We start from the raw sequence: 20,994 nt of genomic DNA on the forward strand, positions 1-20,994 counted from the left end.
GCTGTCCTAAGCCAGGCTAGCCTCAGACACCCGGACAACTCTGGAAGGGGAGAGCCCTGCCAGGCTTCCTGTGTCCCCAGAGACCTTGTGCCAGCGAGCTGTCACTAAGGTCCTGCGCCAGCTAGCAGTCACAGTCCTCTCTGGATGCTGCCGTCTGGATGGAGGGCGCCAGAGAGACCCCTTACCCTGTTTCCCAGGGCTCTGAGGAAAGCCACTGCAGCCATGCGCCTTCTGCTGCAGAGCCCACGCACCCCCCCTCCCTGACCCTCCAGGGCGCCTGCTCTTAGGGAAGGAAGCCCTTGGGGCCGGATCCACCCCATGCAAAGCCACAGCCAGGCCCGAGCATGCAAGCTGCGGGGCGGAGAGCTGGCGGGCGTGCTGGGCAGGCTCATGCAGCCCGGAATTACAACGTTCCCGCAGCCTCCACCCAGGCAATACAGTCCTCCGCTGGAGGCCAGGAAAGTCTGTGGAGAGAAGACACCAGGGGGAGGGCAGGGGAGGAAAGAGAGAGGAGGAGGGACACAGGGGGAGGGGGCAGGTGAGGAGAGGCATCAGAAAGGACACACAGAAGAGTTAAAGAGAGAAAAAGAGCGGCAGGGGACGAAGACCCCAAGTGGTTGCCAATCAAGGGTGGGTGGGGTGGGTGGGTGTGAGGATGAAGCTGTGGGGACAGTGAGGCAACAGGCTGGGAACAAGGGAGCAAGAACAAGAGGGAAGACCAGACGGGGACGGGTCCCTGCCCGTCTCCGGGACGTGCCTACAGCTGACAAGGGGCCCAGGTTCTTCCTGTGTGTCTGGGTTATGACATGCTGGGGACATCCCTGAGGGGACACATTGCAGTGTCGGCCCTTCACTCCAAGTGGACTCCCACCCCTGTATCTCCCCAGCTCCCTTGTGCCTCCGAGGCCCTTATGGAAGTCCCACCCTTTGGGGGCAAAGGCCCTCTGTGGGGTGTCTGAGCCGCCCACAGCAGACGTCTCTCTGCCCCTGGCCCATGAGCACGACCAAGGCTTCCACCCCAGTGGCCAGGTTCTTAAGTTTTTCCTATGTGTTCAGCATCTTTCTTAGGCCACCTTTCATGAGAAACCCTTGCCCTGGAGTCACGGGACAGGGGGAGTCATTGTTGAGTCTTCCCATTATTTGTGGGTGAACTGGTTCCCAGTACACCGGTTTCCCCGCCAGGCAACATTCCCCTTCCCCTGGGACACTGGTTCTCACACCTGCCGCCATATTGGATCCCATGGAGAACTGAATAGATTCCTTCCCTGGGTTCCCCACCCAGGCCAAGGAAGTCAGCTTCAAGGGGGTGGGTCTGGCTTCAGATGTTTCAGTGCACCCCAGGGGTTTTAATACGAAGCTAAGGATGACCACCAGTGTTCGACTTGCGTGGCCCTTATGGGAGCTTCCAGGCCCATGCAGCTCTCTGAGTTACAGTGGCGATTAAATCAAGTGAGAAATTTATTTCCTCATTTGCACCAGTCACATTTCAGGTGACCAATAGACACGAGTGCCTAGCGGCAACTGTACCACATGGGGCAGAAGATTTCTATCACTGCCAAAAGTTCTAACAGACAGTGTTGCCCTGGTCCGCTCCCTGGTTTGTATGTCAGGAATAGAAATCAATATTTAAATGTAAAGCCTTAACATGACTCCAAGAAAACATTCATTTTTGGTAAATCTGCTCCTAAAAATCAAATAATGACCGACACCCTCTGGGTCCTCTGACATCAAAGAATTCTCTTGACCCCAAACCTCCAGAAGTAATTACCTTTATTTGGGGCTGTTTATTTTAGCTCTTTAGAGTTCTCTCTTCTAACTTGGCTTTCAAACCCTGGGGCCTTTGGGGTGTTGTTCCCCAGTGGAAACTGAACATAGATGGAAATATACAACACCCACACACCCACACGTGTACACGTGCACACTGGTTTTGCCTAGGACCCAACCTGCCCTTCGTCTGCCCCACCCTCTTGGGATCTGAGCAGACAGAGTTCTGTCATTGTCTTTCAGTATATGGGGGTGAACAGGATTCCCAGGCCAAGCCCTCCCCCAGACAGTCTGCGAGGCAGCCAAGTCCCCAGAAGGTGCTGCCTGCCAGGGCTGGGCCTCAAGGAATCTCAGGCTGAGAGCTCCTTCCTCACAGGCTCCAGACTTTTCCTCAGCTGCCCACCTCCGAGGTGTCTCTAGGGCCAGTCCTCTCCTCTACCTCTCCACTCAGCATAGAATTCACCCCTGGGTTGGCAGACTCTAAAGGGCTCACTGACGGGCAGCAAGAAGTTCAGGAAGAAGCCCTGCACATGGGGGAGGCCTCTGGCTTTGGGGCTAGTCCACAGCAGCCCCTGAACAGAAGCCCAGCATGGCCATGGTTAGGGGGCTCAGAAGGCTCTTCTCTACGCCCCTCAGTAGGCACCCTGCCCAGAGGACAGTCGTCTCTTGATTTCAGCCTCTCTTCCCTGTCCCCTGCTCCCCTCTTCCACCCTGCAGTGACCCCCCTCCCCCTGCACCATCCCCAGCTTCAAATCTACAGAGAGGCCAGCCTGGAGAGCTCTCGACTTTGAAGATCTCAAACATGGATCTCTCTGGCTGAAGCCTCCGGCCTGGCCCCGTGCTCTTTCTCACTCCACCCTGCATCCCCTCCCCCCACTTTTGTTGGTCCAGCTCCTGGGGCCATACGCCTCTCCGCTCAGCCTGGACCCTTGTCTTGTCATTTCGACAACCCCCTTGCTTGCACTGAGACGCTCCACCCAACGTGCCAGCCCTCCAGACCACACCTGAGGTCCGGTCCCTTTCCCCAATCTCCCGGGCCACCGAGCAGGGCCTGACTCTAGGGTGCATCTGAGCTCACTAGGCCCACCCCAGCCCCATCATTCTTCCTGCAGGTGGACTCATCACATTGGCTAGTCCTCAAGAGTCAGTTCCCACCCTCATGCCCATTGTCCTGTCCTCCCTCCCAATGGAAGATTCTGCCTACTGCCTCAGACACTCCCGTGGCTGCCCAGGATGAACGCCATGGACCATGCCCCGGCTCCCTTGCATCCTTCACAATTCTCATGACCTCTGCTTACGCTCTTCCTCTTCCAGTGGTCTGACTCATGTCCTTGGCTGTCACCTCTGAAAATAATCCCTTCCTCAGCAGTCTCTTCTCATGCTGTGAATTTCTCCTGTGCACGGGCTCCGCCTGTAGTCTCCCTTGCCCTAAACTCAGCACCCACCACTTTCCAGCTACTACCTCTACTGAACTCCTTGCAAGTTCCAGACTGTTTCCTATACGCATGGACATTTTTTTCTCACTTTCTGGTCACTGCTCCCTGCTTATCGTTGGCTCAAGCCCACAGTCTACCCTGCTCCACAGACAACATCCTCATCACAAACCGAGTGGCTCTGCTGCCTCCAACTCTGCGGGATCTCAACTCCTTTGCAGCCGGTTCGTCCCACCCAAGGCTTCGACCATCACCTCTGTGCATCAGGGTCCTGCTCCTTTCGATGGAGCTGCTACTCCCCCGGATACAGAGTGACCCTCCGTTCCTCGCCCGCGTTTCCAATGACTCGCTACCCATTTCCACTTGGGCACCTGGCACCCAAGCCCACAGAATCATGGTGAGTGCATCCCCCCAAGTCTTTCTTTTCGGGCGGTGCTGAGTCTCTCTGGACTCCTTCCTTCCTGTGGCCCCAAGTCACCAAATCCTGTTGCCTCTGAGCCTTTCTGTTCCTCTCCTGCTCTGAGCCCTAACTCTCATGGCTTCATGCCCATTTGCTTTCTGTCCCCTCTTGCTAACAGGGATGTACTGGGGCTTTCTTAAATCCAGCTTCTCCCCTGGGACACTGGGTCTTAAGCCCTTTCATTTATTCACAGTCTTTGCTCCTATAGTTTGCAGAGCCTGAGGCTAGGCTGTCATTTCTCCCACTTTCAAGGAAACCCTCCTTGGCTCCACATTCTCCTCCCAGCCTCTACCCTATTTCTCTCTGTAGTAAAACACCTGAAAGGAATTGCCCCTCCTTGCAGTCTTTGTTCTCCCTTTCTGGTCCACTGTAAGCAGAGATTCTTCACCATAATTCCAATGAAACTGTTCCTGCCAAGGTCCCTGCTGATCTCCTCATTGCCAAAATCAAGTCAACACTCAGCTCCCATCTTTTTCAACTGTTTTTGTTCTCCTGGTGGTGTCTCAGGACACCACTGTCTTCTGGTTCCCCTGCCTCAGGGGCCAAGCCTTCCTCAATCTGTTCACTGGTTCCTCCTCATCTCTCCAATCACTAAACATGGGAGCATTCCAGGCTCAGCCTTCAGACCCTTTCTCTCTAGATACCTCCTCCCTTCTCAGCAGTTGTCATCCCTCCCCCACAACTTTAAATACCATCTTCAAATTTAGATACCCCCACCTGCCCTAAACTTGGAGCTCCATCCAGACTCATAAATCCCAGCCTACTTGGTGTCTCTATCCAGGTGCCTCATGAGCACCCTAGATTACCACATCTACAACAGAAATCTTGGTTTTTACCCCACACCCACCCGCTTTTCTAGCAGCTTCCATATCTCAGTAAACAGAAGCTCAGTTCCTTAGACAAAAATCCTTGTAGTCACCTTCAGTTTGTTTTTTTCTCTCTTACTCTAAATCAATGCCATGTGCAAATTCTGTCAGCTCACTCTCGTGACCAGATTAGATGTGTCTAATTCTTGCTACATCCACAGCTACCCCCCTCACCACCATCAGCTCTCGTGGTAATCACAGCAGCCTCCTGACTGCCTTCCCTCGGCCGGCCCCATGTCCCCCACAGCTTGCTCTCAATGCAGCCGCTAAGGGGATCCTTTTAGAACTAAAGTCAGACCAGGTTTAAGCCCTCCAAGCAGCTCTCATCGCTCTCAGAATAAAAAGCAAGATCGTAACCATGGCCTTCAAGAAACTAAGAGAGCTAGCCCTTGGCCTTCTGTCTCTGACCTCATTTCCACCATCCTTCATTCCAGCCACAAGGGCCTCCTACTATACTTCCAACTCAGAGCCTTTGCACTCACCCGTTTTTCTGTTCCAACTCTCCCTCCTTTTATTCGGGTTGTCACTCACCTGGTGTCACCTGGTGACACCAACCCTTCATTCCCTTCTCTTCTAAGCTTTCATCTTGCTTTATCTGGCTTTGTAATACCCACCGGGCCTACCTCATGCTGGAGGTTTACTGTCCACTTGCCCCAGTGCTCCTGTTCCCTGCTGTATCCCTAGCTCGGGCGGGAGGTACTCAATGAGCATTATGTACTAAGTAAAGAAATGACATACTCCCTAACTGGTGTTCTCATTTTAGTCATTCTCACCTCTCACCCCTCGCCTCCAGATCAACTTTCTAGAAGAACAGCTTTAATCCTTCTACTGCTCTCTTCAGAAACCTCCCGTGACTTCCCTGCTACGTAAAATTCAAGGCCTTCCTTGCCCCCCTTCCCTTTCTTGCCGTACCCCCCACCTCCACAGGGCCTCCTCCACATGCTCACATGATCTGCTAAACCAGACCTCAGTGCCCTGAATCTTCTATCATTCGTCTCCTTCTCCGTGTCTCTCCTACTGCAGCCTGCTTGTGTGGCTTACTTGTCCCTCTGCCTCCAATCACGAGCTCCCCTTTCCTCAGGACCCACTTCAGTTTGCCCACCTCCTCAGGACCCACTTCAGTTTGCGCCACCTCCATGAAGCTTTCCCTGACCACTCCACCTTTCCCATCCACAACTGCTCTAGCCCTGGGCAGCCTGGCATATGGATTATGTCCACCTGGAATCTGAGTTATCTGCCCTGTGAACTTGTGGCTCCCGGCATTTCCATCTTTGTAAATCCCCAGGGTGCCATGCTACACACACCAGCGGGTACCCCACACATTTCTGGGGAGCGAACAAGTGCTCGCACCCCACCCCGGTGATGGCTCTGTGTGCCCGATACTCACGTCAATTTCACTGAGGATGACGTCGATGATGCTGCCGATGACAATCAAGAAGTCAAACACATTCCAGGGGTCACCAAAATAGCCCTGGGAAGGACAGCATGGGAGAATCTGAGGGTGAGCTTTAGCGGAAAGGAGTTTGGGTGCCCAGCACGCAGTGGTGGCCCACAGCTGAGGTAATGCAGAACGGCCAAGCCGGGCCAAGGTGGGGTGCCTGTGGCTCTACTTTCCACTAAGGGTCCTGCGTGACCACACAACCCACTACTCCCTCTCCCTCTGGCTCTGTATTTCTCCTCCTCCAGAGCATGATATGGTTGGAGGGGAGAGAGAGAATGCTTGAGAACTCAGAATCTGGGTTCCTGGTCCGGATGGGGAACTCTTTTTCATCTGCCCCAGATTGAAGTCCTGTCTGGGGCTCCATAGTGCAGAACAGCAGATGGGGTGGGAGGGGGGTGGCCGGGCAGGGCTGGGCACGGTGGGAGTGGACTGGGGAACCAAAGACACAGCAAAATACTCCCCCAGCCCTGGGCTTCCTCTTCAGAAGCTTAAGGGGAGGCAGGGAACATAAGAAACCCTCAACAAAGGGCGCTGGGAAGAGGCAGCCAACACTTATGGCCATCGCCAGTTCCGGCAGCCTGAATATCTCTCGTGCCCTGTGTCCGAAGGAGGAAATGCGCAGAAGAGTGAGCAGGGTGGGAGCAGAAGTGCTGGACGAGGGGGCCCTTCAGTAGAACAAGACCGGTGTGGTGGTGCTCCATGAGAAGGTCCCCTTCCCTCCAGGCTCCACCTGCCCCCTGTCTCCCCGGCACTCACCCTGGCCTTGAACGCCATGAGCTTGAGGACCATCTCTAGGGTGAAGATGATGGTGAAGGCCACATTGAGGATGTCTGAGATGTGGTTCATCTCCTCCGACTGGTTGTAGTGCTATGGAGAGGCACAGGAGAGGGGGCTGGGAGGGCCCGGCTTCTCTGCCCTGCAGGGGGCATCCCAGAGCTCTGTGCTCTTCCCAGACCGCCCCAGTCCTCTTCGTTGGGTTTCCTGCCCATTTTCTTTTAAATCTCAGAAGACTGGGTGCCTGCTTTAGCTACCCCCTGAACTCCACCAAGTCTGATGGATCCCACAGAGATGGTGAAAGGAGGAGGTGAGGGTCCTGCCGGTCCACCTGTGGGCTACAAGGCCAGAGCTCTCTTCCAGATCAGTTACGGGATGACCGGGAGGGGAGGCCCCCCAGCAGGGCTTGGGGACAAGTTCCACCTAGTCACTGGAGCACAGGACCAGGAGAGAAGATCGCTGGCTCTAGCGCTGGTATGATCAGCAGCCACAGGTATACTGGTGGGCCACCGAGCTCACCAGATGGACTGTATTCACACTGCCCCCGCAGCCCCCCACCCCGTGACAGCGAGATGATTGAAACAAGAAAGTTAGCCCCCTTGCTCCACCCCTGTGATCTTCCTTCAATCTATTTCCTTATAATATTTGCCAGGAATCTCTTACTCTTTTTGGAAAGCTGACGAAATCCCACTTTTCCAACAAAACCTTCCCAGGTAGTTAGTTCAGAAGGATCTGCTGGCCTCTGCCCTACCTGGTCTTGCAGGATGGCCTAAGTCTGGGCTCAGTTCAGACTCAAACTTGAGCCACTGCTCAAGGCCCTCAGTGGGACCTGGGACTGCCGGCCCCGTGACTCCTCTTCCATGTCCTCATCACCCGGCCACGTGGGGTCCTGCGGCTGGGGGTGTCTCAGGCTGCCTGGCGGCACCATTCTACTTATACAGGCCTGACAGGAGCTGAGTCTTCTTTAAGTTTTGCTAACGATGCTGCTGATTACGAGAGTGTCTATAAAGTATGCTCAACTCCTAAGAGACACCTGTTCTGTGAATATTAAAGCCATTTTTCTTGAGACCGGAGCCAAAATTCCAACCAACTCCATCAGCCACATTTGCAACAGCGGAACATAAACCGAGAAGGCGCTTTCTCCTTCCTACGCAGCCTTGTGCTTCTGCTTAGCCATCTCCTGTTGACTGACTCTGTTGTTATTTATATGTGTGAATTCCTCCTAATAAACCAGTGGGTGCCTGGCAACAAGGCCTGGGCCCAGGGCACTCCTCTGTCCCCCTTCGCACCTCACCGCACCATGCCCAGCACCTGGCAGGTGCCAGGAAAAGTATGGGGGACGGGGCAGGAGCCAGGAACCCTGCCCTCCCCACCTGCCCTGCCCCGGCACCTGTCCCACAGGCCCTTGTCTCCCGGGGGGCCCTTACCTGCATGCCCAAGCAGATGGTGTTGAGCATGATGAGGGCAAACATCAGATACTCGAAGTAGGACGAGGTGACGACATACCACACTTGATACTGGTACGGGTTCTTGGGGATATAGCACCTCAGCGGGCGGGCCTTCAGGGCGTACTGCACACACTGGCGCTGGGACACAACGCCATAGGGCGGGTGAGCGAGGAGGGCCCCCTCCTTGTTCTCACACTCTCATGCGTGGGCTCGAGGGCACCCTGCCTTCTGGTCAGCCAGGAGCCGCTGAGGCCAGGAGCTCATGGCGGATGGGCTCTGCAGGCCTGTTGGGGGGGGGGGTCCAGTGGGCCTGTGGGCTCCCCCTGCACTTCCCCAGCCTATTTCAAACATGGCTCTCGTCCCAGCCAGGGTTCTGAAGGGTCTCCTCTGGGCACAGTTAGGGTTCCGTGAGCAGACTCCCACACCACCAACTCGTGTTGCTTCATGTTAGAGAATGGGTCAGAGATGGGGTGGAGTGCGTGGAGGCTGGGTCTGGGCATGAAATGGAAATTCTAGGGTCATCCTTAGCCCTGGGACTTTCACTAGCCAGAGCCTAGGGCTCAGGCCAGCAGAAGGCCGGCTGGGGCTCTGCTCCCCACCTCAGCCCAGGCACCTGGTTCTTGTCCAGCTCACAGTTCTTGTACTCAGTCTCTCCCTGCTCCTGGAAGGTGACAATGACGAAGCCCACAAAGATGTTCATCATGAAGAAGGCAATGAGGATGATGTAGATGATGAAGAAGATGGCCATCTCCACTCTGTTGTTGTAGATGGGGCCCATGTCCTCCTTGTATGAGTCTATGGCCTGGTAAAGTAGCCTTGGGAAGGGCAGAGAAAAGCCTGGGCTGGACTGGGGTGATGAGGCAGAGGGTTAGGCCAGGAAGGGTGGGTTTTATCCCACTGGCCATGGGGAGCCAAGAGAGCTTTCTAAACCAGCAAGCGACAGGAGGGAAGTGAGGACTTCCAGAAAATGCTGGAACAGGTCCTGGAAAGGGCCCATTTTTCCATGGGATGGCTCATCTACCCAGATCAATCACTAGGGCTCCCCATGCGGGCTGAGAAGCCCACACCTGCTGGGGGACTAGGGACATTTTATCAGCATTCCCAGGTCAGGATATCTTCGGAGGGCCAGTCAACACACTAGTCCTTCAAACCCTCCAAGCTGGTGGGTCTGTTGAGCGCTTACCACAGGCCTGGCACAGAGCAGCAAGGGCTGCAGCAGGCCGAGTGGCTCCCCAGCCCTGCCCCCACCATGCCCGTGTGGGACCCAGTCCCCAACCCTCACTCACTGAGGCCATCCCTCAAAGGTGGAGACTGTGAAGAGTGACATCATGGCCGAGAGCACGTTGTCGAAGTGGAAATCACTGTGTACCCACTGGCGTGGGCGCAGCTCCATCTGCGTGGGGTCCCCGTCCTTGTACACATAGTAATAGCCCCTGACGGGGGGAGGCTCAGTCACTCCCCTGGACAAGGCCTGGCCTCCTCCTTCCCACCTGAATCCTCTGGGCCCTGGGCAGTGAGCATGCTGGAGAAAAAAGGCCCAGACTGGGGACCAAAGGAGACACTGCTGGGTCCTCCCTCCCTGCAGCTACCCAAGGAAAATGCACTTTAGAACATTCTTACTGGGCCTAGGAGCTCGGGTTCCCCAGGTCCCTCTCACACAAGGTCCCCTGTCCAGTGGCCATCCCACCGTGTGTCCTCAGCCAGTAGCACTCAGCCCACCTGCACTCCTTCTCTGTCATCTTGGATAAGTCATTGCAGCTGAAGAACTTCCCCTGTGTCCCCGAGGAGGAAGGAGGGAGAGAGACACACGTTGTCACAGAAACAGCGTTCAGTGGGCAATGGACGTAAATAGTGGGAGTGAGAGGGGAAGGCAGGACATGGGGAAGGAGGAGCTTGTCTGTTCCTTAAAGAGGGGCCAGGGCCCCAGAAGGGTCTTTCTCCTTCTCCATTCCCTCAGCTACCCCGTGGGCTTCCCCACCAGGCCTGAGGCTGCCAAGGCTGAGAAGCCAGTTCCTTAGCAGGAGCCTTTGCTGCAAGCCCCAGGCTGGGTCTGAGGGGAAGAAAATACAAACACGCTTGGCCCGGCTCCTCCCTCAGTCAACCCCTTTCCTTCTACTGCTATAGGACACTCTCCTGCCGGTGGGGTGGCCACAGGGCTGCCGTGGGAATAAAAGCCACAGGAATGGAGCCCAACAGGGCCGTGAAGGTGCACATTGTCTCAAAGTGGAACAGGGATCCCAGCATGGGATCCCGAGGGCCTGAACAGGTCCCAGCACTGTGCCCCCCAGACTGATTTCAGGCAGACCCGTTTCTTTTTTTTTTATCTACACCACAGACTGGGCACCCACGGAAGAGTTTCTCTGGAGAAAAGAGGTTGATTGCTAGGTCTTCATGTGGTTAAATTAAGTTTGAAATCCACGGAATCTCATTGGGTTCCCTAAAAGTCCCCCAGAGGGAAATGCTTCAGTCCAGGATATGGGGCTAGTCGAAGGCACAGCCGTCCTACCCACCGCAGGTGCTTGCTGTTCCAGACACATCCTCCTTTCCAGTTGCCAGAGCAGAGGGGCACAGGGGAGGCGGGTGACATCGGGGGAGAAGAGGGGAGAGGACACAGCTGCCACTGGGCAGTTTTGTGGGGACTTGAAACCAAACACTCAATTTAATACAGAAAGAAAACTCTTGATGTAATATGGAATGTATGCACAAGTGTCCGCTCTGTAAAACGAGAGGTAAAATGCCACTTGTCACTGATGTCTGACCATTATCGGAATGGGCAGCCTTTTCTTTTTTTTTTTTTTAACTTTGCCAGAGAGGTAGAGAGCACAAGTAGGCAGAGCAGCAGGCAGAGGGAGAGGGAGAGGCAGGCTCTCTGCCAAGCAGGAAACCCAATGTGGGGCTTGATCCCAGGACCCTGGGATCATGACCTGAGCTGAAGGCAGCCGCTTAACCGACTGAGCCACCCAGAATGGGCAGCCTTTTGCTAAAAGACTAAAGCACAGGAGAGTTTGGGGTTGTGGGACAGCTGCTCTTGCTTGGAAGGGACACAGGAAGGGGTTGCTCATTCATTCTTGAAAGCAGCATGTTGTGTGGGCCAAACACACTCCAGACCCAGGCTGGGTGCCAGAGTCAGGGATGAGTTAGATACAGACTCTGCCCTCAGGAGGCCCCAGGGCCCCTGGCCTGGCAGTGGAGGGGGCAGGGGGAGAGGGAAGGGGGCAGCCCTCCGCTGGTGCCAGGAGAAGGTCCCATGCAGATCACAGTGAGCACTGTTTCGAGGCTAAGCTATCTCAATCTCGATGTGGTCTCCTAGGTGATGCCCTCCTCCCACCGCCACCGCCCAGGACAGTAACCAACAGGACCCATCTTCCTTCACGTCATCTGGACTGCTGCTCTCCACCCTGACTGCTCTCCCCAAAGCCTGCTCCCTGCCCACTGGGAGAGACTTGGGCTTGCTTCATGACCCCTTCTCAGCCTTAGCAGAGGCCCTGGCCCAGAGAAAATGCTCCATAAATGTTGAATGAACGAATGACTGTAAGATGACACCACTGCCTAAGTCTGACGGAGGTGATATCACCGTGATTGTCACGCTGGGAGTCAGGAGCAGATTGGGTCGTGAGAGGCAGTGTCAAGGGTGTTGGGGGATATACTTCGATACCGATTTCTGTGTGACAGGCAGAGGCATCCAGAAATCAGCTGGTGGGAGGGGAAACCTTGCCGGGTAATTTCTAGAGAGGAACTGCCGAGCTGTGTCCTCCCAGTAAGGTGAAAACAGAATGAGGCAGCTCCTGGACTAGAATGACGGCCTCCCTCCCTCAGAGGCTCCTGGTAGATGTGAATGATGCCAGACATTCCAGCGGGGAGCGTGGGGTGCAGCGGACTGAAGCAAGTGGAGTGGGCAGGGCTGGAGTGGGGAGCATGTTTAGACAAGCCTGGCTGGATGGGAGAGTTGGGAGCGGTGCTCACAGGGCCAGCAGGAGGGGGAGGGACCTCCATCCTTAAGGAGAAGCTTCTCGGAGAGCCAAGAAGACAGCAGGTGCCACGGCCACGGCGGTCAGCAGAGCCAAAGGGGCCAGGGAGGGGCATCAGGAAACCACATCCAGACTCCAGACGGCTGAACCTCACAGCCCAGCGCACCCAAGGACATCGTTGGCACACTTTGGGGCTCCCTGTGCTTACAGGCAGGGAACGGACCGGCTGCAACCTTGGCCTGACAGTTGGCCCCGGAGCTGGGGCGAGGAGGCGGACTGCTCGGGCGGGCGGGGCTCACCTTGAAGAGCTGGACGCCGATGCAGGCGAACATGAACTGCAGGAGCGTGGTGACCAGGACGATATTCCCGATGGTGCGGACGGCCACAAACACGCACTGCACCACATGCTGCGGAGGGAGAGCCGGTCGGCCCCGGCCCGCCCTCGCCATCCCTTGCTGCCTCGCCGCTAGCGGGAGGGAGGGAGACGTCTGCGGGGGATGCAGGGCTGCCCAGCCTCATCCTTCCTGTGCCTCCCACCCCGTTTGGCAAAGGGGACAGAACACACGTCCCCGCAATGGCTGGGCCGAGGTCTCTTGCGTTGGGCCCCTGCAGCCCCTCTTTCTTGCTCCTGGGGTCCTGCACACGCCCTCTCACCTTCAGCCCTTTGGCTCTGTTGATGGCCCGGAGGGGTCGGAGCACCCTCAGCACCCTCAGGATTTTCACCACGGAGATGGCACTGGACCTGGGGGAGGGCAGTCGAGGAGTGGGCACAGCCGGCCGCCTGCTCCGGCCTCCTGCCGCTAGCCCGCCACATCTGCCGCCTCTCTGCCTGGAAGCCCTCCAGTCTTTCCCAGCTCCCGTAAGCTGTGTGTGTGCTCTAACCCAGGTTAAAACCACCTCCTGCTAATGGGTGCCGAGCCATGTAGCACAGTAAGGGGGTGACCCAAAGCTAGGGGCTATGCTCCCTCAGTGTAGCTGGAGGACTGCCTTCTCCTCTCCGCGTCCCCTCCTACTTCCAGGACACTGCTCTGGCCACTTAGCATGGTCCCTTTGGTCCAGTTTGTGACACCCCAGGGGACCCTGGACCCTGATCCACGGCCCCAAGAATCCCTCCCCTTGCAGCTTGGTGTCTACCAACACACAGTGGGTGGGGCTCCGCTCTGAGGAGGGGACCACGTGGGGGTCACCCCTGTCATTGCTCACTCAAGTCCCATGGAGATGAGGGACACGGCCACCACCAGCAGGTCCAGGATGTTGAAGTAGTTGCGGCAGAAGGAGCCCTTGTGCAGGAAGGCACCATAGGTCGTCATCTGGGGGGAGAGGCAGCACCCTGGGTGGGGGCGGGGCTTGGGAACACACCTGTCCCCACGAAGTAGGGCTTTTCTAGGCAAGATTTGCCTCAGTCTGCTCGCAAGGCACTCGCTGAGGCAGAGAGCTGCCAGAGGCTCTATCCTTCACTCTGCGCCTTGCTGCGTCCTCAGTGCTGTTTCTCCCATCCTCTGTTCCCGGTTCTGGAAACAGGACTTCTTACAGGCAGCTATGCCACACTTTGCTCTCTGAGCTCATCTCTGCTCACATGCTATAGGGAGCCCCAGTCTCCTTTCCCCTGAGGCCACAGACTGGGGAAGCCCCGGCCCTCCTCTCCCTGACAAAACATGAGGAAACTCATCTTCCTCCTCCCGGAGGTCTTCTTCAGAAGTCGGCTCTGCCCTGAGGATTGCTGAGTCAGGCTGAACAGCCCGCGGAGGACGGGAAGACCTTCACCAGGCCCCTGACCCTTCCCCTCCCTGTTGCCTCACCTTCTTGCTGGTCTCTCAGCTTCTTTCCTGTGCTCTGTGATAATCTCCGAGGCCCTTTGCACAAACACCCTTGAAGTCTGATGGGCCTGAAGCCTTTCCTGGCATTGACAGTGATTTCGTCTCAACTCGCCTTCCTGGCTTCTGAAGCCAGGCCTCCTTTTGGTCTGTGCTATGTCCCAGCCCAAAGGGACCACTTCCTCCCCTCTGAGCACATCCCAAACACCTTCTCACAATGCATGTGCTGTTGTTTTGTCCTCCTGGACTGGCCCTGCTATCTCTCCCTAATGAAGTCCTGTCCAATCTCAAGGGTTAACTCTAAGCCACCACCTCCAGGAAGCCCTCTGGGATGTCAGGGAAGCCACCATTCCCCTGCTCAACTCCTTTAGTAGTCAAGGGCCCTGATATAAGGAATTGTTCTGAATTCTTATTGCAACCTGCTCTGGGCTATTCCTCCTGCAAAGCTCCCCTCTCCCCTCCTTATTCATGAAAGTGAAGGCTGGGGCTGCTGGGTCTCAGTTATAGATGGGCCCTCCCTCTGCCTCTCAGACCCTCCACAGGGATGGTGATGGTGTGAAATCCGTGGGTCGGCCTGAGAAGGGGAGAGCAGTGATGTGCTATGGGTAAGGAGGGGGAGGGCCACGATAGGGCAGAGCTGCCAGAAATCCATCCAGGGCAGAGGTCACTTCTCTGAGGACCTCCGGAGAGAGGTCTTTCAATCACGTGTCACGAAGGTCTAGGAACAAATCATAGCTCCCTGGGTCTATTCTTAGGCTAACCGCGCCTTCCTTCTGCAGGAAAAACACCCGAGGCTCCAGAGAGAAGGGTTGCGCTCACTGAGAGGTGCAGAGACACACAGCCTGTGGGCTGGTTGTACTTCACGTCCCCACCTGGCCACCTGCTCACCTGTTTGCCCCAGCTTATGAGCAGCAACCCCATCTGCTCTCCTAGATCTGGTGAGTCCTTCCCTGATGTTCTCTGCTCTCCTCTTGCTTTTCCCGCATCCCTGCAACCCAGCCTCTGAGTGGGTGCACCATGTGAGTTGGAGCCACATCAGGTCTGATATCCTGGCCTGCAGACATCGCTCTGTAGACAGACCCAGGCTCTCCTACAGCCTTCACTCACCTTGAGGACAATCTCCACAGTGAAGACAGAGGTGAATGCAATGTCAAAATACCCAAGGATCTAGTGACAGAGCAGAGGAGACAGAAGTCAGTGAAAGGGAGGGCTGAACAATGATATCATTATTATCTTCAATGCCATCACCACCATCATCACCACCACCATAATTACCACCACCATCATCATCACCATCATCATCGTCACCACCACCACCACCACCACTACTATCATCATGGTTGTCACCATCACCACCACCATCATCACCATTACTATCACCACTACTACCACTATCATCATCACCATAATCATCACCACTGCCATCATCGGCATTATTATCACCACCATTACCACTATCTTCATCACTACCACCACTGCTGTCATGACCATTACTATCACCACCATCACCATCATCATCACCATCATGACCATTACCATCACCATCTACCATCACCATCATCACCACTACCACCATCATGTCCACCACCACTACCATCATTGCTATTACCATCAGCACCATTACCACCATCATCATCACTATCATTATCACCACCACCACCACCACTATCATCATCGCTACCACCACTACCGTCATCGCTACCACCACCACCATCACTACCCCCACCAGTATCACCATCACCACTACCCTCATTGCCATTAACATCACTACCATTACCACCATCACCATCATCACCACCATCACTACCACCACCACCATCACTACCTCCATTAATATCACCATCACCACTACCACCACGACTACCACCATTGCCACCATCCCCATCATCATTAAAACTAGGCACCAAGAGCCTGTCTGTGCTATGTGCTGTGGCAACACTGTTCCGAAGGAGTGGCTTGGGCATCTTGGTCCTCCAGGGACTTGAACTTTAAGAGACTCTGATGCCTGCAGCTGCATAGAGCATACCGAGCTCTGAGCAGCAGTGAGGTGTGCAGGTGGCTGAAGCCGGGTGGGGAGGGGTGCTGAACTGGCAGAAAGTGGGGATCCGCCATCACCTGATTCCTCACAGACTCGGCCCGGATGGGGTCCTCGGCGGCCAGGGCGGCACTGCTGAGCAGGATGAAGAGCAGGATGAAGTTGGTGAACCAGGTGGCATTGACAATGCGGTGACACAGGACACGGATCCTGTGGGGGAACAGTGAGGGGACCAGGAGAACTGTGAGCCCTTGGGCACTCAGGCCTCTCCAGCCTCTGTAGGACAGAGAGACCCTGGAGCCTGCATCTGAAAGGCCCTCTGGCTGGACATGCCGGGGCTGGTCCACCCCACCCCTCCTGCTGTTTCTGCAGCCTCAGTCCCCTCCCCCAGCCAAATCCCTGCCCCCACCCACCCCAGCACTCCCCGGCCACCCTGTGGTTTCCAGCCAAGCGAACAGGGCAGGCTGATCCCCATCCTGGAAGCAGACAGATGAAACTCCGTGAAGACTATAGTCTGTGCATATGTTAAAGGTTTAGGACTGTGAAGCCAGTAAGAACTACAGCTTCACCTGGTTCTCATCCCCCGTCCTGTCTAAAATCGCCCTCAAAAAGGTAGCAAAATATACAAACCCTCTTAGCTGTAAGTAACCGCTAAGGTTTCGAGCACTCCTTCTCCCAGAGATACTAGCGTTTTAAGCAGGGTACAAGATCTGAAGATAAGGACGTCAGTTTCTCACAGTGTCATGGTAGGCCCAGAGAATCAGGAGAAGGGGGTCCTTTTAGAGCAGAAACCAGCCCCTTCTGAGAGCCCCAACAAGCACCCTGCACAGCAGCTGAGGGGCCACCCACTTGTTGGTGGGGCTGAAGATGAAGAAGGAGCTGGCTTCTGGAATGGGCACCGCCTTCTCTTTCAGCTGCAGCTCAGCCAGGGGCCGTGGTCGGGGGCTCACGGGGATCTCAGGCTCATCTTCTTCATCATCGCCTGTGCGGAGGGGAGAGAGAGAAGTTGGAGGCATCTTTACATACTTTCCTGCTCCCCAGGTTCTGTGCTCTGAATGCAACCACGAACCCCCAACCCACAAACAAGTGAGGGTGGGAGCAGGCTAGTGCAGGCCACAAGGGTGTCAGCAGAGTCCAGCCCAGGCATCTCCCTTTCCCCTTGGGGAATAGGTCAGGGAAAACTGTGGGTCCCAGAACCCTCCAGAAGTGGGGCCAGGAGCAAAGTCGAGGAGCCTTGCTGTTTCATCTTCTGTCTCAGGGCTGGACTCACACCATCTCAAATGCTCACAGTTGGGAAGTAGAGGGGGGACCGTGCTCCGGAGGAGACGTGAGTTGTGGTCCAGGCTCTGCCCCTAACTTGCTGTGCTGACTAGGCAAGACCCTGTCCTTCTTGGGTTTCAGCTTCCCAATTTGTGAAATTGATTAGGGGCAGGAGGCTTATTGAAATAGACTCTGAGTTCCTCTCCTGGGCTAGGATTCTAAAAATAATCATTTCAGAGAGGAACTGCCAGCATGGAAAAAAAAAAAAATCAATTTCCTTGAATTTCAGCCAGTCGCCAGTACTGAGGTGGATCCTGGGGTGGGAGGGGTAGAGGAAGAAGAGACGGACCCTCTAGGTTTATTGGCTAAGTCTCACAGCCTCACGAGACAGCACACTCCCTGAGCTCCTCAGCTGGGGTGAGCGGGGAGGCAAGGATCCAGTGATCAGACTGGAGGGCGCTGTCAAAGTCGGGGTGCCCCTCACTGTCCAGGTCTTGCCCAGTCTCCTATTGACCTCACCCCATAGCCACCTCACCGCTACTCCTCCTGGCCCTTTGGGGAAGCCCAGAAAGAGCCACTATATTCTGCTCTCTCCACTCGATTCTGCTCTCTGCACCGGCTCTCAGCGTCACCCCCTTTTCTCCTGCCTCACAACGAGCGTCCTAATGTGACACTGCCCATCTTGCCCTGGCTGCCAAGGACCCCAAAACACATCTTATGCTTAATGGAAGAAACTGTTAATTCTTAAAGTCAGCATATCTGCTTTCTTTTTTCCCTGTTTGTGCCCATTTTGTTCATTTCATTGTATGTATCTTTTGTCCTAAGCCTAAGGCATTTCAAATTGTCTTTTGGAAAGAAGCAGGATAAACATATTCAACCTCCTTAGTAAGAACTCCCTTCCAATTGCCTACCTCACAACCCCTCGACCCTCTACCCTCCCCACTTCTTTCCAACCCTTACCCTTTCCTTAACCTCCCATTTCCTGGGTCAGCCCCCTTCCCCGGCATACCAGCCACGCTCATCTGCTAGGTCATGGTTGTTAGATGAAACAGCTTGGGATGAATTACTTTAAAACCCAAATATTCATTACTGGCAGATGTATAAAGAAATATTATTAGTCCTGTCTCTATCAGCTCTGTGCTCCCCACACATCACTAGGCAAAATCATTTCATGTGTTCATTCAATCTATTTATTGAGGGCCTACGCTGTGCCATTTGGGGCACAGAAAGTCCCCCTGGAACTTGAGTCACTGAGGTAGACAGATGCTAATCAGCGGATCCCACAAAGAGCCATGACGTTGCACCAGTGACCCCGTGCTCCCAGGACCTGTGAGGGAGCTAACAGGGAACCTCAGAGCTCTGGGGCTCCAGCCTCTTCCAGGTGGCTTGTTCACAGGAACCCAGCCTGGCCCCGCTCTTGCCAAGGTGTTCTCTCCTTGACACATATGAATGGCTCTCTGTGGGAGCCACTGGTGATTTGCATTTGCGAGACGTTCATGGTTTCTCTGTGGCTGTGTATCACCCTCCTGCCTGCCCTACCCTTGTCTCTTTCATTTCGATTTTTCCCACAGTGCAAGTCAAGGTTCTATTTATTCCTGTTTCAGTCCAGCCCCCAGACCTGATGGACACTGAGGGGTGAGCAACCTGTCCGTCTCCTACACCACACAGACAGACGTCTGTGGTCTGCTCCACGTGGCCAGAATGGAAAACTTGAAAACGGAGTCCTCAGCACTGAAGTACATAACGGGCACTCAGTAAATACTAGCTGAATTAAATGAAAACAGAATGTGTGGTTTTTTCTATTGTGTGTATTGTAGGGAGAGGCAGGCTTGTGGTGGCTCATATGCGGGACTAGGTCAGAAGGGATGTCTCTGGCGTGATCCCCTCGTGGAAGGATCCAGGTAGGGGACGTGCAAGAGATTGTCCCTGGGGAGAAATCAACTCCCTAGCATACCCCCTAACAGTCCCAAGACCTTCACCTGGGAAGTCAGCCGAAGGGTAAGGATCCTTTACTTCATTGACGTTAGATTCAAACTCATCGATTTTCAGCTGTAGGAATACGATGAAGATGATGAAAACAAAAGCTGCAGTTTCTACTTACCGAGCACTTACGGGAGGGGTAGGGTAGGCCTTAGCTCAATCCTCCCTCCAGCCTGGGGGTAGGTAATAGTAGGATCATTCTTTTTTTTACGAACAAGAAGCCAGGCCCAGAAAGGTCAGACGAGTTGCCAAGACCTCAGCCTGTCTGAGCCTGTGCAAGGCAACCCTGGCTTAGTTGTCTGGGGCCCAACTCCTGAACCCTTTGACCTCCGCTTCCTCAGCTTCCAGAAGGGTTGAGCAGGGCCAGGCTAGAACAAGCAGGAAGTGGGGGGAGGAACCAGTCTGGGCCTCGCAATGGAATGGGGGTGTCCAATGGGGCGGGAGACACCTGACTGGGGTAGGAAGCTGGGACTCTGAGGAAGTCTGGTTCCCAGACTGGGGTGTCTGTGCCTCTCAGTACAATGGATTCCTTGTGGGAGTGTAGCCATCGACTTTCTCCCTAGGAGAGTGGAGACAGATGCCCTCTGTCTCCTGGGTGATAATCAGGCAGATAGGCCCTCTCCACCTCCCTACCCACCCCCAGCACCCTAAGTCATGGGGGTGACCCAGAGGACTTGCAGAGTCCCTCCCCATCCTGCCTCTGAAAACACTCCATGTGATATGCTCACCTTGGCGGTGGTAGGGATGCCCTCGCCCTTGGGTTTCTGTTCCAGCTTCTTGGCCATCACTGACTTCTCCTCCTCTGACTTGTCTAGGAGACCCCTGAGTTAAAAAACCAAGTAAGCCCACGGTAGAAGCCCGACTAGACAGGTCTCAGGGATCTGCTTAGTCTGATGGTATCCTCAGAGGGATCTCACACCAAGGGCTCAGGGAGCTCTGTGGACGATGGAACAGTGCAGGCTGCCAAGAGGGAAAGGCTATAGGCCTGAGTCTCTGACGAGAAGGCATGATGCCCACCTTGGGCCCGTGGCTAAACATGGCTCACTGGTCAACCACACTCAGTGTTCACTGACAGGTAGATGGGTGGAAAGGGGCTTTGCACCTGGTTCATCAAGAATTCACAGTGTGGGAGCATGGTTTGGTCCAAGATGGGACTCAACTCTTTGGAAGTATCTGGATTTCATTGCTGGTCTTTCTGTCTTTCTCCTCCCATCCTGTCTCCCAGGGATGGGCATACCATTCCTGCAGACACGTGCATCGAAGGAAGCAGGACTTTGTCTAGAACCACTCAGTGTGGTTCTCCAGCCAGCAGCATCGGCGCCCCCTGGGGGCTTGTTAGACCTGCTGACCATCAACCCCAGCCCAGACTTTCTGAATCAGAACCAGTATTTTAACAAGATCCCCAGGTGACTCATTTGCAGTGACGCGTTTCCAGTTAGACTGGCAGACCAGTCCTGCTTCTACTCCTAGAGGAGGGTCTCAGGCTATGGAGAGTTACATGCCAAACTCACTGACGGAGAGAACAGTACAGCCCCGAGAAACCAACCACCACTAGGACGTGTGCATGGCTCAGCAGAGGGAAAGGACTCCTTTCAAGAAGGCAAGTTCCCAGAACTCCCCACCTGGATTCCCTGGTGGGATCCTGCCTGGCTCTGCTGTCCCATTTCCTGGGGCCACCTCCAATTCTGTGCCCAGGGACAGCTCAGAGGACGTCAGCCATCCCTAAACGTGTGGGTGCAGAAGTCTGCCCA

General features: G+C 55.1%; 1 protein-coding gene across 3 annotated transcripts in view; it reads right to left on the reverse strand.

Moving 5' to 3' along the window:
• Positions 1-20,994, reverse strand: part of CACNA1S (calcium voltage-gated channel subunit alpha1 S) — a 69,205-nt gene that overhangs the window by 13,395 nt on the left and 34,816 nt on the right. For 2 of the 3 annotated variants that reach the window (XM_047705016.1, XM_047705014.1), the window contains exons 15-29: positions 19,972-20,065; positions 19,243-19,312; positions 16,853-16,985; positions 16,084-16,213; positions 15,076-15,135; positions 13,358-13,464; positions 12,809-12,896; positions 12,454-12,561; positions 9,906-9,958; positions 9,473-9,619; positions 8,800-9,001; positions 8,166-8,324; positions 6,721-6,831; positions 5,911-5,994; positions 408-464 (exon numbers count right to left, since the gene is read on the reverse strand). In XM_047705016.1, coding sequence (XP_047560972.1) covers positions 408-464; positions 5,911-5,994; positions 6,721-6,831; positions 8,166-8,324; positions 8,800-9,001; positions 9,473-9,619; positions 9,906-9,958; positions 12,454-12,561; positions 12,809-12,896; positions 13,358-13,464; positions 15,076-15,135; positions 16,084-16,213; positions 16,853-16,985; positions 19,243-19,312; positions 19,972-20,065 — 1,603 coding nt within the window. The remainder of the gene's footprint in view (positions 1-407; positions 465-5,910; positions 5,995-6,720; positions 6,832-8,165; positions 8,325-8,799; positions 9,002-9,472; positions 9,620-9,905; positions 9,959-12,453; positions 12,562-12,808; positions 12,897-13,357; positions 13,465-15,075; positions 15,136-16,083; positions 16,214-16,852; positions 16,986-19,242; positions 19,313-19,971; positions 20,066-20,994) is intronic. The other variant, XM_047705015.1, reaches the window with a different exon arrangement.

The sequence above is a fragment of the Lutra lutra genome, chromosome 15 (assembly GCF_902655055.1).
Source record: "Lutra lutra chromosome 15, mLutLut1.2, whole genome shotgun sequence".
Taxonomy (NCBI): Eukaryota; Metazoa; Chordata; class Mammalia; order Carnivora; family Mustelidae; genus Lutra; species Lutra lutra.